This window comes from Dreissena polymorpha, chromosome 12, assembly GCF_020536995.1.
Source record: "Dreissena polymorpha isolate Duluth1 chromosome 12, UMN_Dpol_1.0, whole genome shotgun sequence".
In the NCBI taxonomy this organism is placed as follows: Eukaryota; Metazoa; Mollusca; class Bivalvia; order Myida; family Dreissenidae; genus Dreissena; species Dreissena polymorpha.
Window position 1 is genome coordinate 14,584,498 of NC_068366.1, and position 17,900 is coordinate 14,602,397.

The 17,900-nt window shown below is 33.9% G+C and overlaps 1 protein-coding gene across 1 annotated transcript; it reads right to left on the reverse strand.

The window, feature by feature from the left end:
• Nucleotides 1–1,203: 1,203 nt before the first annotated feature.
• On the reverse strand, nucleotides 1,204–17,474 carry LOC127852383 (leucine-rich repeat-containing G-protein coupled receptor 4-like). Its single transcript, XM_052386343.1, has 3 exons — nucleotides 17,343–17,474; nucleotides 13,138–13,213; nucleotides 1,204–2,518 (listed from the first exon to the last, which is right to left on the reverse strand). The coding sequence occupies exons 1-3, from the start codon at nucleotides 17,472–17,474 to the stop codon at nucleotides 1,959–1,961; spliced, it is 768 nt and encodes a 255-aa protein (XP_052242303.1). The 3' UTR covers nucleotides 1,204–1,958.
• Nucleotides 17,475–17,900: the final 426 nt, after the last annotated feature.

Here is a 17,900-nt window from a genome sequence, read left to right on the forward strand (position 1 = left end):
TACAAAAAATATGTAATGGTTGTATTACATGCGGAACAGGGTATAGCATGTGATAAATAGTTCGTTCGTGAACCCACAATATAAAGAAGTGAAACACAAGAATTACAATGTAGCTTAAATTGTAGGGTGAGTTTAAAAATATCATTTCACCACTGAACACTATAAAAAGCAAGACGGCACGCGAATTCAAAAGACATGTGTACGTTTTGATCGACCAGAGTCCAGTGAATACACATTATTCCGAACTCGACCTATCACTAGGTACAAACAACCCTTTACTATTATCTACGCTTGTGTCACATTAATGTCGCATATTGGCGTAAAATTAGTTATTATATTCATATGAATGACAATTTACAATCCCGGGGCTTAAGGTAAACTTGATATGTATCACATGTAAATTAGCTAAACCCCAGTACTCTCTGAGTTCCGAAAAAATATATGGGAGCTCCGTTATTGCTATTTATAGTATGTATGTAGGCTAATTAAAATAGTGACTTGATTATTTTAATGAAAACAACATGCACGCAATGAAAAGTGGTATTGAATATTATCCACCGTTCTAATTTGTTCGTTTTTGAATATGTATACCGGTTTGTTATAACCGATAACAATAATTATGTACAGGTTGACCCTTATGCAACAGTAAATGATTGACCTTAAACAATTTTTTGTTTACGTTTGCATTTCCTAAAATTTAGAACTTGTGCGCAACTTTATGTGTAATTTAATTCTCTCGCTGCGTACTTATCTCAATAAACCTTGGTAAATAGTCATATCAGTCATCTACGCCGAACACAATCTGAGGAGATTGATAACTTTTTTAACGTTTTGTATCAACGTGATTTTTTTGTGTGATATTGTATACGCAGATTGTCTAATTATTGCTGTAATTATTGTATTAGTTTCTTATATGTAAATTACAAGTATTGTCTGTGAATTGTCTTCTTATAATAATTTCAAATACTATTATTTTATGTGATAACACATTGCGTTAACTCGAATATTTGTTTCACTTGATTTATGGTTATCATCAAAGTTTCGATGCTGTACACGCAATGCTGTATAAGATGCAGCAAATAGGTAACTGTCTGTGAAACGCTTTAAAGCCATCTTTTAAATGATTTAAAATCACTCCATAAAAAAGGGTGTATTCAGCTTCGGATTTCGTAGTATTTGAAAAAAAAAGAAAACAATACTCGATTGCATAATTATTGTTATTTATTTTCTCAAACCTGTACAGATTTATTTATTGCAATTCAGACATTTTGCAAACACAGATGTACACAGATCATTGTTACACACTGATTAGTAATTGTCATACTACACAATTAATGTAAAATGAATATATCAATTTGCTTTCAGAAATGAAAAGCTCCAGTTTTAACCGCAATTTGTTTATGGAAAAAACTTAATAAAAATAAAGTATAGTTCCTTTCCGCGTTGCATCACACATGCGTTAATATGCTTTTCAGTATTATGAATATAACGGAATTATGTACAGTTTAATTTCATTCTGAATCATTTCCATCTTCCAACGAATGCGAATCAGAGTTTTGCTCATAAGTTGCATTTAAGTTATTCCAAGCTTGCAAACATAACAGTTATGGTTATTAGTGTCACATTAAACAAAGTGAATCAAGTTGTCCATACAAAATATAAAACAATATTCGTATTTACATACTGCTATGCATAAAGTTTTTTGTTTGTAACTTTTATATGTCACATTATAATTTCCAAGTGCGGATGATTGTTTTCAAATAATCTCCAGAATCTGTTGTAGGCTGTCATCGTTTTTGCACGGGTTAGCACTTACCCGCGTCGATGTATGTCTTGATAAACGTCACAATTGGTTTATTTGTTAGGTAACATAGTCCGAGTATTTGTATGGAAGACACATTCCAATTCTTCAGACTGGCCAGGTCGCACGTGCATTCGATGTAATTTGCTTCTAGACCTTAAGTCTGTAGAGCCGGTAACATGGTAACGGCGGCAGGTATGCTGGTCAGAAAGGTGTGAGACAAATCTACGGTGGTGAGATGTATGTTGCTTTGAAATGCCTTGTTCGTGATGAACTGGATTGGATTGTGTGCTAGATTAATGATGGTCAAACTGCGTAATCCAATAAGGTCATTGTCATCTACGTTTTCTATCAAATGTCGTTGACGTAGTAATATAATAAGTTTTTTAAAGATATTCAAGCCATTGGGTATTCGTCTGAACTGGTTCGTATGCAGATGAAGGCTCTCAACATACACATTTTCTTCAAACATGTCTTCATCCATAAACCTCATGCTGTTGTTGTACATAGAAAGAGTGAGAACACGTGGAAACATTGTAAAAATGTTCGGAAAGTAATCCACACGATTATCTGAATAATTTATAATTCTAACACCTGGCGTGCCGAGTATTGGATTACATGGTTCAAAGACGTCTGATTTGCTTTCATTAAAGAAATAGTTGCCATGTAAATCTAATTTGTAAAGTGCTGAAAGAACACATATTGCATTTGGGATTTTTTTTTAATTAGAGCGCCTTATTGTCAAATAATCCAGATGTGTTAGTCCATGAAATGCATCTGAATCCAAACTCTGAAAATGTATATCGTACAGCACAAGTTCTTGTAGTTAATTTAAGAAATGAAGTTCGCGCGGCCACTGCTGAAAGGATGCCAAACTGACAGAAAAGTCTTTTACAGAACGTCCAAGTTTAGCCATGACTGACGGATTCAATGAAACAATTGGGTTTCCATACAGATATAACGCTTTAAGATTAATAATCGAACCTAGAGCCTCTGGTAGCGAGTGAAGACTATTTGTATCTAAATATAATCCGTCGATATGGGCTTCAATTCCGCGGAAAGCGTATTCGTTTATTTGAGACATATCGTTATGGTCAAGCCGAATAGTATATGAACAGTTCAGGGAGCTCAACTGCGCAAATGCATCGTTGCATCGTAAGTTTGTTGGAACTCAAATAAATGTAATTTAAGCAAACATCGGTGTAACGTGTCAAGTTGAATACAGGGATTGAGGTAAGGTTTTCATTTGTACAACTGATGTAATTGCTGCCGTACGAGCAAGGATCAGAGCATGTGTCCAGAAGAAATCCGTGAACACATGGTGGGAGAAATACGACGAAGACGCCGGAATACGATGAAGACGCCGGTTACCTGTAACCGAAAATTATTGTATGTCAGTTAAGAATAATTAATTCTAAGTGCTTGTTCATGCTGCACGTAACAATTTCATAATTCATGAAACACAATTGATATCAAATGAAGCTCAAACCGTCTTCATTTGTTATGCTGCATATGCATGTCAACGATTTCACGTCAGCAAACACGTTCACATGTGGTGTTGTTCAACCCATAAACGGGACCAGAATAATGCAGCAAGCATAATTGAACCATATTAACGATATAAATATACCTACACAAGATGTTAATATGAGTGGATCAGTGGTCTTATGGAAATACACGAACGCTATAACTCAGGGTCGCAAGAATGATCTCCCGCTCAACCATATCACACTTACGTTTCTTTATATTGAAATGTTAAATCGGGGTTCTTTGTACTTGGTGCTTTCGAACCGGGTACTTAAAGGCCCAATCTTGTCTTTGAAAAGCTATATCCCCTGTAGCACAACTAAACAATTTTAAAAAGGACAATGGCCATATGGCAGATTGACCAGAGTAAGTGTCTTCCAGTCTACCTAGCGGTCAGGAAAGCTAGACTAGCTAACTTTAAGAGGCGTCTATTGCTATAGATTACGCGAAATTCTGGGTGATTTTGATAAACATTTTCTGAGTTGTTATTTATTTGCAAATGCAACAATTATTTGGTTTTAAGTAAGATTAGCATCTGTAATGGGTACTTTGGCACTAAGACGCTCTCAGACGTTTGCGATGGTGACGCAATCCCCTATGATACTACCTGTAAATGTGGTAATGGTAAGAAATAAATTTTTTACAATGGTATTTACCGATGTCATTTACGAAAATATTAACAGAACATTGTTTTCAAATGTATCTAACGCGAACAAGCGTTTTATAACTGGGATTTCTTATTAAGTTAAATACGTTAAGCGGGTACCGTAATGTTATGACATTATGAATGATATTAATTTGAAATTTAATATATAAACATAGATAATAGGCCATCAATAAATGATAATAATTGAAGGTAAAAAACAACACATTTTAACTTTCTGAAATAACATGTTATGACTGACAGGCAAGAAATCGACGCAAACGATTTAATAAATCGCTGATCGCTGATTGGTCGATCGATATTTAGATGAGAATTTGATTGAAATGTTGCGAGATGTCGATATCGTCACAATGCAAGTGTCTATTACCTAATGAAATCGAAAAGTTAGGTAATTGTGATGCGATTGCTCGAAGATGTGCTTTCGGAATATTCATTAGTGATATCGTAGCGGTCGTTTAACCATCTCGTTTTATACTTTTTAATTTAAGGTAATGTTTTCATATAAAGGCATATACACATACATTTGCTCATGTATATGCGACAATGTGCAGACTCAATTCCTGTAATAGTAAATAATATTTGTGTTCGGTGTTTGCCTGTTATTGTCTTTGTCTGATATGAAAAGGGTCTACCCCCCACCATTTCTACCGTCCACAACTATGTTAGTCTGAAAAATTAAATTCAAAGTTTTTCATGTAGCTACTATAAATAAAGCATATGTGCATAATAACAATACTGAATAATGAAGTAAACACACGTACCGCCATTATATTCATTAGGGGCATTTCACTGTAGTGTTTCACTTTTGATTGCGGAATGGGAATGGCCTAAACGAGAACGCCACAGACAGACTTACAGACGTCTTCTAATAAGAAACCTTACGGTCACACGTTCACTTAGTTAACGAAATGGAATAAACCAGTCTTTAAGCGTCATAAATATCAATTTCAAAGTGAGCTTGGTAAGGGGGTGTAATTCAATTGATAAGAGTTATTCAACAATGTCGTTAGTAAAAAATGCTTATGTAGAGTGATCAGTCATTTTTCAGTCAAAGGAAGCATTCTCATTCAACACAAAGGTGTACCTTATACATTGTATCCTAGTTATTGTACTGTTGCCTAAATAAATGTTATGTGAATAATATGCTTATTATCTAGTATTCTATAAGTGTGTTTGATATATTTGGATACAAAAATTCAGAGATGAATAATTGACAGAGTTTGTTATTAATATATTGCTGATTCTATTTTAAACGGAACATCCGTCATTGGCCACGTCACATTTGAGGTTACTAGTGCGCACGTGCACTATTTCTTTGTTCTGAATACATGGTTCAATCATCGACGTAAATTTTCAGAATGGCAAGCTACTTTCCAAATACATGGTTGGAAAGATAGGGCCATAAACTTAAACAATACAAGTTTGTTTGTAACTTTAACTTGTTTTCTTTAACATAACACATATCATAGCTTCCGTTGTTATCAAATGTGCGAGGCTATGAACCACTATAACAATTAAGGGCAAATAAAGAGGGTGTTGTCTTATTTCGTACACGTACATCTTCATATTGATACCAAACATTTAAATCAAATTTAAATAGATCTATGCACCAATTTTATTTATGGGAAAACGATATAAGATATCATACAAAATGAACAGAAAAGTGTAGATATCATCCTATAGATAGATATAAAAGTGGTATAGTTTGGAATTAGGGAAGTCGCGATAAGACAACAAGCAGCTGCGGTACGGAGCATCGTTGTCAGAACATGGTATATTTATGATGCAGTAGCGTAATACAATATTGCTATCTCGAATGATAGACTTAACATGCTAGAATATAAAAAATGGCTTCGTATGACTGTCTTTAATACTGAACGATTATTTGGTCACGTATTACAACCCTTTCTGAAATGATCATCTTGTAGATCGTTTGAAAAAGTGAAGGCGTCGAATTTTCATATGTCGTCACACACTTGAGATAACAAAAGAGGCCGTTAGGCCGAAATTTAAAAAAAGTGTTTGTTTACCTTCCTGATCCATGTACATCAGAGACGGGAAGGACATTTATGTACCATTACAATTTGTTTTTTTGAAGATTCACTAAAAATGAACAATTGCCCACGTAAACGATTTGTTTGGTATCGATGCGGATGTTTATTTACATATCTTTGAACTAAAAGACCGGAAATTTGAGATTATTCAAGATTTTTTAACTACCGACGAGTTTAAGTGAAAATGACGGAGCGTTAATCATCGATTAAAGTTGATCAGACAAAGTTAAAATGTCATTCAACTATTACTTTATATACATACTGATGCACTATGGTTATAACCCTAGCATTTAGGTTGATGTAAACTAGTTTTGACAATTTAAGGTATAATTAAAAAAAAAAAAATAAAAAAAAAATATATATATATATATATATAGTGTGGGAATTGTGTAATTATGTTAAGTTTTCATTACATAATTTAAATAAAAAATAAATTGCATGTTGTTGCAATTAACATGAATTTACTTTATAACTTTTTAACATAAACAAGTACGGAAACAAAATGTTTTATGTAGACAAAATAAGCTCACGTATTGCATGCTTATCCTCGCAACAGGTATAGGGGATTTACTGTGTGGTAAAAAAGCGCCTGGAACCACGGTATGGTCGATATTTAAAGGGACTTTTTAACGTTTTGGTAAATTGACAAAATTAAACAAAGTTGTTTCAGATTCGCAAGTTTTCGTTTTAGTTTTGATATTTGTGAGGAAACAGTAATACTGAACAGTCACCATGGTCTAATATAGCCATTATATGCATCTTTTGACGATTTAAAAACCTGAAAATTATAAAGCGTTGCAACGATTTATTAATTTTGAGAGTTCTGTTGTTGTCGTTATATTTTGTGAAAATACGAGGTTTGCTTATATAAAATATAAAAAAAACATCTTTCATTTTATGACAGAGATGGCCGAGTTGTCTAAGTGGTAGATTTTTACTCTAGGACTCCAGGGGTCAGTGGAGGAGTACTTTTTTCGTTTTTTAATTTGTTTTCTTGTTTTGTTACTGGAGCTTTTAAGATCCAACGTTTACATAATCAATGTAATGCATTTAATGACGAACTTCAATACATGCCAAATTCTGTGACAAGGCCCCTTTAAACAAAGAATTGTATTACCATTTTTAAATGTAATCAGACTTTTTTAACTACCGTTGAATCCCAAAACATGTTTGAGTCGGGGTCAATCGGGAAGGCTATGCAAACACCATTTTATTTTTGGCCTCATTGAAAATTGCGATCAGGGACTAATGAACCTTTCCAAAGGTCAATAGCGAAATCTCTTATAAACATACGTTTGAATACGACTGATGAAAATGTATCACGGAGTTTCGTTAAAGTGCATATAAATGTTGTTCCAGTAGCAGCTGTAACATATAATATATAATTATAACTGTAAACCCTTGGGCCCGGAATGCAATAGCAATTGAAACAGTTGAATACAGTTCATACAAAGTGTGACCTGCTTTAATACAGTATAATCATAGGTGGCATAGGATGTTTAGGTGCGTTTGTTAGAACTAAATAATTGATTTACTTATACTGTAGATACATTACAAACCTAATAGTCTAGAAACAATACATTGAGTACGTTTGTAATGACGGTATTTGTTTCACTTGCAATTAAATATTTACATGTTCCTCAATTGAGATAAGGTGTACTTGAATCATAACTAATTCGGTCAAGCCATTCATTGAGAATCTAGAATTTAGGTTATTGTTGGCTGAAAGAAAACCTCACGACTTTCTTGTCATTTATTCGGACGTCCTTTCGGACAATGTTATAGTTTAGAACGTGGTGATGTATTCCTCGGTCGCCTTATCGGTCGTGGGATGTATGCAAACTTATCAGCTGCAAAATGACTGGAGTATTTGAAATGCGATCTTATGTAAATTCACTAGGGCATGTCAAACATGTTCATGGTTATGTTTTTAAAGCAGATCAGATCATCTGTAATACAAACATTGTATATCAGTAAAGAATTAAGAAGGTTGAATGTCTTTACTGGTTTATGTTTCACGTACACGATTTGTTTGGTCAGTTTCATCTGACACACTTAATTACAGAAAAATCATAAACTGTATTCATTTGTTGCGCCGCATATGCACGTCGACGAATTAACGTGAGTAAACACGTTCACATGATGTGCTATTCAACGCATATAGGTGACCAAATCAATGCATCACACTTATGTCCCATGATTGATGTAAATATACCTAGATATATGTTAATATGAGTGGATCGGACGGTTAATTACATACGCTCGGGCGCCGTTACTCAGGGGTGCAAGTTCGATCATCCTCTGGTCAACCATTACCTACATTCTCGTCTTTCGCGTTTGAGATTCAAACCAGGAAAGTTAAGACTCAGGCCGTTGCGTTGAAAAATATATACAGATCATCAAATCTCATGATTGATGATGGCCATTTAGGATCATCATCATCATCATCATCATCATCATCATCATCATCATCATCATCATCATCATCATCATCATCATCATCATCATCATCATCATCATCATCATCATCATCATCATCATCATCATCAATAAATATAATAAAATTTTAAATTGATCGTCAAGTTTATCATCTTTATAAACATCATCATTATTATCATCATTATTATTTTTTTCCTCAGCATCGTTTTATATGACCGCCATCTTCATAATTTATCATCATCATCATCATCATCATCATCATCATGATCATCACTATCATCAACCTAAATTAATATAATAAAATTGATCGTCAAAATTATCATCTTTATAAACATCATCATTATTATCATCATTAGCATCATCATTAGCATCATCATTATCATCATTATCATCATCATCATCATCATCATCATCATCATCATCATCATCATCATCATCATCATCATCATCATCATCATCATCATCATCATCATCATCATCATCATCATCATCATATCATCATCATCATCATCATCATCATCATCATCATCATCATCATCATCATCATCATCATCATCATCATCATCATCATCATCATCATCATCATCATCATCATCATCATCATCATCATCATCATCATCATCATCATCATCATCATCATCGTCGTCGTCGTCGTCATCATCATCATCATCATCATCATCATCATCATCATCATCATCATCATCATCATCATCATCATCATCATCATCATCATCATCGTCATCGTCATCATCATCAGTAGCAGTAGTAACAACAACAACAGCAGCAGCAGTATCACCATCATCGTCATTATCATCAGCAGTAGCATCGTCATTATCATAATAATTATCATCATCAACAGCAGCAGCAGCCGTTGCCGCAGCAGCACCACAGCCATAATATTATCTGCATTATCACCGTCGTTTTTATATGATATTCATCATCGTTACCGTCTTTCTCATTATCTTCGACTTCATCAGATTATATGCGTACACGATATGTATTTAATTTCTCATATACACATTCTCATATGATGTATATATTGTGTAATATGACGAAAATAATGAACGTGACATGATGGTTAGGATGATAGTGGTTACGATGATCATTGCGATAAAAGGATGAAGACGACAAAGATTCAGGTATTTGGTGATTGTGAAGATGATGCAGGTAGTGATGATAATGATGACGATTATGTTTCTGCTGATTATGATGCACAGGAGGAATATTTTAGGTTAATACAGATGATGTACTACTGCCGGCCGCTTTTCGGCTAATTATAATCGATAACACCGAACATCGAACACATTACGGTATTCAAACCATGTTATCACAATAGTGCATTATTTTTACACCGAATTGCTCTTTAACATTATTTTTTCTGAATCCGCTGTTTCCATGAAATATGGTCAGTATATGTAACGAATACGCAATTATGCAATTAATATGCGATGGCATGTGCTGAAAATGTCTTCTACAAGTCAATAACAAACTTCATTGATCCTAAAATTGAAGCGGCAGAGAAAATAAGTGACAATCTAAACTTAAATGTTTTAAATAGTGCATGCAATCACACAGTGAATAAGAGTCAGTCTCGCACATACCATTCCCGATATACAGTATCGCTTCTTAAATAGAATCACGTGTACACGAATGGTAACTTGGGTGAATCAGGATATAAAAGTGATTAACCGGTTAGCCTAAAATTTTAACCGGTGAATACTGAACAGCCTAAACACGTTTAATTATCTTTAGAAAAATGCATATTGCTCGTACATGTACTCAATTTAACAGCTAAACAATTTAATGTCGCCCTCGTGAAAGACATAAGATGCTACATCAGTTGCTTGATAATAATGAATTATACAGTTTATTGTGATATACATGTATTTGAATATACATTTTTGATTTTATATTTATTTTTGCTGCGGAAAGCATATGGGTAAGAAGTTATAATAACTTCACATTAACAATATTCATGTTCACGTATCATTATTGTATTTTCGGTGGTGCTGTTAACGAACGATCGTATTGTTGTTATGTATGTTGTGTTTACTTGACTGTTCATTCTGTTTCCTTTTTCTGAAGTTTGTAGCCAATGTGAATCTACAATTAAGGGGATTGATTCAAAATTAGAACATCACGATTTTAATTACCAACATTACTTTCGACCGCAATTTTGTCCTGAAAATATATGGAACTAGGACGTGTCACTACATGCACGTTGCAATTTTTCATCCTATCGATCTTGCATTACTATTAATGCATTCTTATTCATTTTTACCGTTGAAATTATTTATTCCGATGCCGCCCTGTCACTTACGTTATGAAAGATGACCTTTCAAGCTTAACACACAATGTTGCTAATGATGCATCTTTTAGGTTAGACGGCACACACACACACACCCTTTAGTAGAAATGTTAATGAATCTTTTCGATTTTTTTTATCAATATCAAATCTAACACATAACAAAGCGAATTTTGAAATAAGATGCGCTAAATTAAGTTAATTTGAAATACTATAAGCTAAAGCAATTGATTTTACAGTCCGAGTAAATCTTAGCTTCGGAAAATGTCAGTTATCTCACTACGATTCATTGTGTTTGACAAAAAACGAATACTCGATTGCATAATTATTGTTTGGTATTTATTTTCCAACACAAAAACATTTTTATTTATTTCAATTATTCAGACAAATTGCAATCACAAATATGGACAGATCATTGTTTCACATTGAATATTTTCGCACAATACACAATTATGTTAAAATCAAAATATCACAATGCGCATTCAGAAATGATTAAGCGCTAATTAAAAAAACACACAAGTTGATTCTTGAAAAAGTATTTAAAAAAAAGAAAGTATAATTTCATTCACTGTTTAATCACACATGCTTCAATAATTTACAGTTCAGTTTAAACGTATTTCTTTAACCTCGATTGCATTTAAAGACCTTAATATTAATTTGAAAAGCTTTCGAGAGCGTTTCCTGGGCTTAGAACTAGTACTTGATGTTTTGGGGAAATCTAAAGAACTCTCCCACAGTGGGGATCTCTAGAATTTCAAGTATGATCAAATTTGATAAATTATTCACATGCAAATATCATTCTGAATCATTTTCCAGCTTCCAATTAATGCGATTCATAGATATTTGCAAATCAGTTCCATTATAAAATAACAACGATGGTTCTAAGTGTCATATGCAACAAAGTGTATCAAGTTTTTCAATTAAAAAATAGATAAAACATTAACCTTATATACATACTGCTATACATACAGCTCTTAGTTTGTATCTGTAATATCTCACATTATAATTTGCAAGCGCGGATGTTGTCTTAAAGTCATATTTAGAATCTGTTGTAGAATATCATCGTATTTTCACGGGTTAGCACTTACCCGCGTCGATGTAGGTCTTGATAAACGTATCAATCAGTTCATTTGTTAGGTAACAAAGTCCGTCTATTTGTATGGAAGACACATTCCAAATCTTAAGATTGGCCAGGTCGCACGTGCATTCGATGTAATTGGATTCTTAATTCAAACTTCGTACAGACGGTAACATGGCGGCAGGTATGGTGGTCAGAAAGGTGTGGGACAAGTCTACAGTGGTTTGACGTGTGTTGTTTTGAAATGCCTTGTTCGTGATGAACTCGATTGGATTGTCTGCTAGATTAATTGTTGATAAACTGGTAAGTCCAATAAGATCAATGTCCTCCATGTATTCTATAAAATTCCGTTGCAGTTGTAATACAAAAATAGTTTTAAAACGACTCAAGCCACTGGGTATTCGTCAGAACTGGTTCGTATGCAGATCAAGACTAACCACATACAAATTATCTTCAAACATGTCTTCATCCATAAACCGCATGCTGTTGTTGTACATAGAAAGAGAGTTAACATATGGAAATATTGTAAAAATGTTCGGAACGTAATCCACGCGATTGTCTAAATAATTAATAACTCTAAGACGTTGCGTGCCGAGTATTGGATTACATGTTCAAAGACGTCTGATTTGCTTTCATTAAAGAAATAGTTGCCATGTAAATCTAACTCGTAAAGTGCTGAAAGAGCACATATTGCATTTGGGACTTTTTTTTTAATTAGAGCGTCTTATTGTCAAATAACGAAGATTTGTAAGTCCATGAAATGCATCTGAATCCAAACTCTGAAAAGGTATATCGGATATCACAACTGTTAATAGTTCATTTAAGAAACGAAGTTCGCTGGGCCACCGGTCAAAAGAGGCAATACTGACAGAAATGTCTCTTACATAATTTCCAATTTTAGCCATGACTGAAGGATTCAATGAAAATAATGGGTTTCCATAGAGATATAACGCGTTCAGAATCAGGATTGAACCTATTGCTTCTGGAAGCGAGTGAATATTATTCATTTCTAAATATAATTCGTTGATATGGGCTTCAATTCCACGAAAAGCGTAATCGTTAATTTTAGACATATCGTTATGGTCAAGCCGAATAGTATATGAACAATTCGGAGAGCTCAATTGCGCAAATGCATCGTTTTCGCTTATGGTAAGTTTGCTGGAACTCAAATAAATGTAATTTAAGCAAACATCGGTATAGCGTGTCAAGTTGAAGACAGGGATTGAAGTAAGGTTTTCGTTTAAACAACTGATGTAATTGTCCCCGTACGAGCAAGGATCAGAAGTGGTATCATGAAGAAATGCGTGAACACATGGTAGAGAAACACGATAAAGACGCCGGTGTTCTGTAACAGAAAAAATAGTGTATGTCAGTTTATAAATATTAATCATTATTTCTTAAATTATTCACGCTGAATGTAATAATTGAAAGTGTTATCAAACACAGTTGATATCAGAAGGAGCTCAAAACTGTCTTCATTTGTAATTCTGTATATGCATGTCGACGAATACACTTGAGTTAACACGTTCAGGTGTGGTGTTGCTAAAGGCATATACGATAACGGTAACAATATAGATACAATAGATGAGTGGACAGTGGTCTAGTGGTAACACACGGGCGCTAAAAGTCAGGGGTGCAAGTTCGATCCCTGCTCAACCATATCACACTTACTTTATATAGATTGAGATGTTTAACCGGGATTCTGTGTACTTGGCGCTTCGAACCGGGCACTTAAAGACCCAAGTATCTTGAAAAGCAATAGCCCCCCGTAACACAACTTAACATTCTTCAAAAGGGAAATGTCCATATAGGAGATTCGCCTGAGAAATTGTATTCCAGTCACTCTAAATGTTCATGATGGCCACATTATTCTACTTATATATTTGAAACAATAAAACCAAACGACCAACAACATACGCATAATCATGTTAAACTATTGACTATTAAGGTTATTTATATAATTGATTTCAAATGCACATGTAGGTCATATATCAGCTATTAATGTTCTATGCGTATTGCGTAGCCACATTTATGATTCACAGTGGCCTTTATCTGAATGTTACCTTAAGTCTATATTGCCCTTAACAGATCCTTAATGTAACCTTGTCCGATTTTTCGATTATCTCAAAACACCCGTATCTTGAGAGAGTTCGTAAATAATTCCTTAAAGTGATATTATGGACATTTTCCACTGTTGAGTTGAGCTGAACAGAATTTACAGGTCAAAAGAGTTAGTTAAAATGTGGTAACTGACCAATTATCTGCAACTCATCTTTACCAGTTGTTTATAAAATATTTATATATATTATATTCGATATTTTACATGACTGTACAGTCCTCTAAGCCGAACGGAACTGTCTTTTTATTAGGATCGGAGTTAGTGTTCGTGTGTCGTATGAACTAATCTGCACTAAAACTAAATTTAGATTCACATCGTACATCGAATCATTTCTGTCATCAGTTGTCAAAACGAAAGTACAGTTGATATTCAAATGCATTATTTTTTCTCTTTCAGGGATATTGTTTAAGTATGTTGATGCTGCATTAACACATATAAGTGTATATGAAGTGGAAACATAACAAAATAAACAAAGGTTGCGATATACACCTATAAACATAGCACACTGTTAGATGCGCATCATATCACTTGAAGTTAAGTGAAGAAAGTCGACCTGATAGCATATACTAGATAAACGCATAAGCCTGTTGAATTATTTGTATTGTCAATTATAGTCATTATTATACTGTTATAAAACAATTTATAAATCGAAGAACTACATAATGTTATGATTAAATAACACTTGTTTTATTTGATATATTTGTTATAATCTTGTTTCTGAAAAAAAACACTGTGTATTTTGCAATTTTACACAATAATTTGTTTCATTTAATGTATCACGCGTCAGTCTGAAAAAAAATGTGAAAGGCATATTACCGTTTTTGCTAACAAAACCAATACACGTGTAAAGGACATTGAAACAAGAAAACAGTAAGTTTAAAGTAAAATACTTTGATATGATTTTGTCCTTTCATAGTTGTGTTGTCTTTTGTGTCATTGCAACATGGTTTTTATGGGTTGATTCTGATATCATGTATGAATATGTATTTACCGTGCGTTTAAACGTATATGTGCCTCTTACTTTTTAAACGAGATGGTCAGGTTGTGTGGGTAGTAGTGATTGAAGACGATCGGTCCGCCCACTTTATAACGTGACCAAGCTAACTTTAAGTGGCGTCAATGCCTACATATAACGCGACATTCTGGATGATTTTAATAAACATGTTTGTAGTTGTGTGTTATTTATTTATTTGCAAATACAATATCTATAAAATTTTAAGAAACGTTAGCATCTATAATGAGTATTTTGGTAAGTTAAATACGTCGCAGACGTTTGCGATGGTACCGAAATGCCCTATGTTACTACATTTAATTGTGATACTCGTTATAAATATATTTTCTACAATGGTATTTACCGATGTCATTTACGAAAATATTAACAAGACATTGTTTTCAAATGTATCGTACACGAAAAAGCTTGTTATAACTGGTATTTCTGTAAGTTAAATACGTCAAGGGGGTACCGAAATCCCCCATGTCATAACATATAAAGTTGAAATTTATTATATTAAGCATTCCGAATAGGCCAGCTTTCAATGATTATAATTCAAAGTGAAAAACAACAAAACATCTTGGTCATTTTCTGAAATAACGTTTTATCACTGACAGGCCAGAAACCGGCGCAACCGATTTAATAGATCTTTGTTCTCGGATTGGTCGAACGATATTTAGATGAGAATTTAATTGACATGTGGCGAGATGTCCATATCGTCAAAATGCAAATGTGTATTACCTAACGATATCGCAAAGTAAAGTATGTGTGGTTCGATTGCTCGAAGATATGCTTTCTGATAATGCATTAGTGATATATCGTAGCGGTCGTTTAGCTATCTCGTAATTTACTTATTAATTTATGGTAATTGTTTCCAATAAAGGCATATCAACATACGTTTGCTTATGCATATACGACAATGTGCAGTCACAATTATTGTCATAGTAAATAATATTTATGTTCGGTATTTGCATGTTGTTGTCTTTGTCTGATATGTAAAGGGTCTACCCCCCATCATTATACCGTACACAACTATGTAAGCCTTAAAGTTAAATTCAAAGTTTTGCATGTAACTAATACATATGAAGCATATGTGCATACATACAATTACTGAATAATGAAGTAAGCACACGTACCGCCATTAGATTCATTAAGGGCATTTCAATGCAATGTTTCTCTTTTGAGTGCGGAATGGGAATGGCCTAAACGAGAATGCCACAGACAGACTTACAGACGTCATCTGAACAGAAGCCTTACGGTCACACGTGCATTAAATAAACGAAACGAAATAAACCAGTCTTTAAGCGTCATCAATATGAATTTCAAAGTGAATTTGTAAAAGGTGTAATTCAAAAGATACAGAGTTATTGCACAATGACGTTTGTTAAAACTGCTTATGTAAAGTGATAAGTCATTTTTAGAAGTATGTAAGCTTTCACATGCAACATAAAGTTGTACCTTACAAATTGTATCCTAGTTATTGTACGTCACATTTGAGGTTGCTAGTGCGCAAGTGCATCATTTCTTTGTTTTGTATAAATGGTTCAATCTTCGAAGTAAATTTTCAGAATGGCAAGCTAATTTCCAAATACATGGTTGAAAAGATATAGGGCCATAAACTTAAACAATACAAGTTTTTTTTGTAACTTTAAATAGTTTCCTTAAACATAACACATATGATAGGTTCCGTTGTGATCAAATGTGCGAAGCTTCAAACCACTGAAACAATGAAGAGCAAATAAAGAGGGAGTTGTCTTATTGCGTACACATATATCTTCATATTGATACCAAACATATCATTTAAATCAAATGTCAATTAAATAAACAATACAATTATCTAAAAACTTTCTGCATTTATATATCGCATATCGTTGTTGGACATAAACATGTATAGTACAGTTGGAAACACTGTCAAAATGTTTGGGAAAAAATCAACACGATTGTTATGATAATTTATAGTTGTAACAGTGGGTGTGCCCGTTTCATTACTGCAAGGTTCAAAGACGTCTGACTTGATTTCGTTTAAGAAGTAACTTTTATCAATCTGTAATGATATAAGGGTGGAAATAGTACATACTGCATTTGGGATTTTTGTAAAATTAGAGTCGCTACGTACAATGACAGCACATTTGTAAGTCCTTGAAATGCACTCGAATCCAAAAACTGAAAAGGTACATCGGATAGTGAAAGGTGTGTAAGTTGATGTAAGAAATGGAGTTCGGTCAGCCATTGATGGAACGAGGCCATTCCGACGCTAAATTGTGTTACAGAATTGCCGATTTTAGCCATGATTGACGGATTCAATGACATAATTGGGTTTCCAGCGAGAAATAGCATCTTCAGATTGGTAATCGAAGTTATTGCCTCTGGAAGATAGTGGAAACTATTTGTTTGTAAATATAATCCTGTAATATGGGCTTCAATTCCGCGAAAAGCGTTTTCGTCAATTTGAGAAATGTAGTTATCATTTAAAAGTATAGTATATAAACAATTCATGGAGCGCAGTTGTGCAAAGGCATCGTTAACAATAATGCTTAGTTTTTTGTGGCCCAATGTAATGGCCAAAAAGAGAACATCTGTATAGCGTGTCAAGTTGAAGAGAGGAATTGAAGTAAGTCCACGGCCTCTACATTCGATGTTATAGTTTGAGTACGAACAGGGATCATAAGTTGGGTTTTGAAGAAAACCGTGAACACATGATGCGAGAAACACGATGACGACACCGGTCATCTGAAATACAAATATGATATGGCAATGTATATTTAATAAGAATGAAATGTGTTCACTTGCTAACGTTGATTGCAACGATTTCAATTTTCATCAGAAACACTTAATTACCGAAGAAGCATAAACTGTCTTGATATGTAACGTCGCATATGCATGTTGACGAATTCACGTGGGCAAACACCTTAATATGTGTGT

Excerpts from the sequence above, each read along its gene's own strand:
- LOC127852383 (XM_052386343.1), bottom strand. The coding sequence starts at position 17,474 with ATGAATTGTTTATATACTATACTTTTAAATGATAACTACATTTCTCAA. Across the intron at positions 13,214-17,342 it reads GTTTCCACTATCTTCCAGAG|AACACCGGCGTCTTTATCGT; the intron begins GCAATAACTTCG and ends TTTCTGTTACAG. Across the intron at positions 2,519-13,137 it reads ACCACTTCTGATCCTTGCTC|AAATCCCAAATGCAATATGT; the intron begins GTACGGGGACAA and ends CTAATTAAAAAA.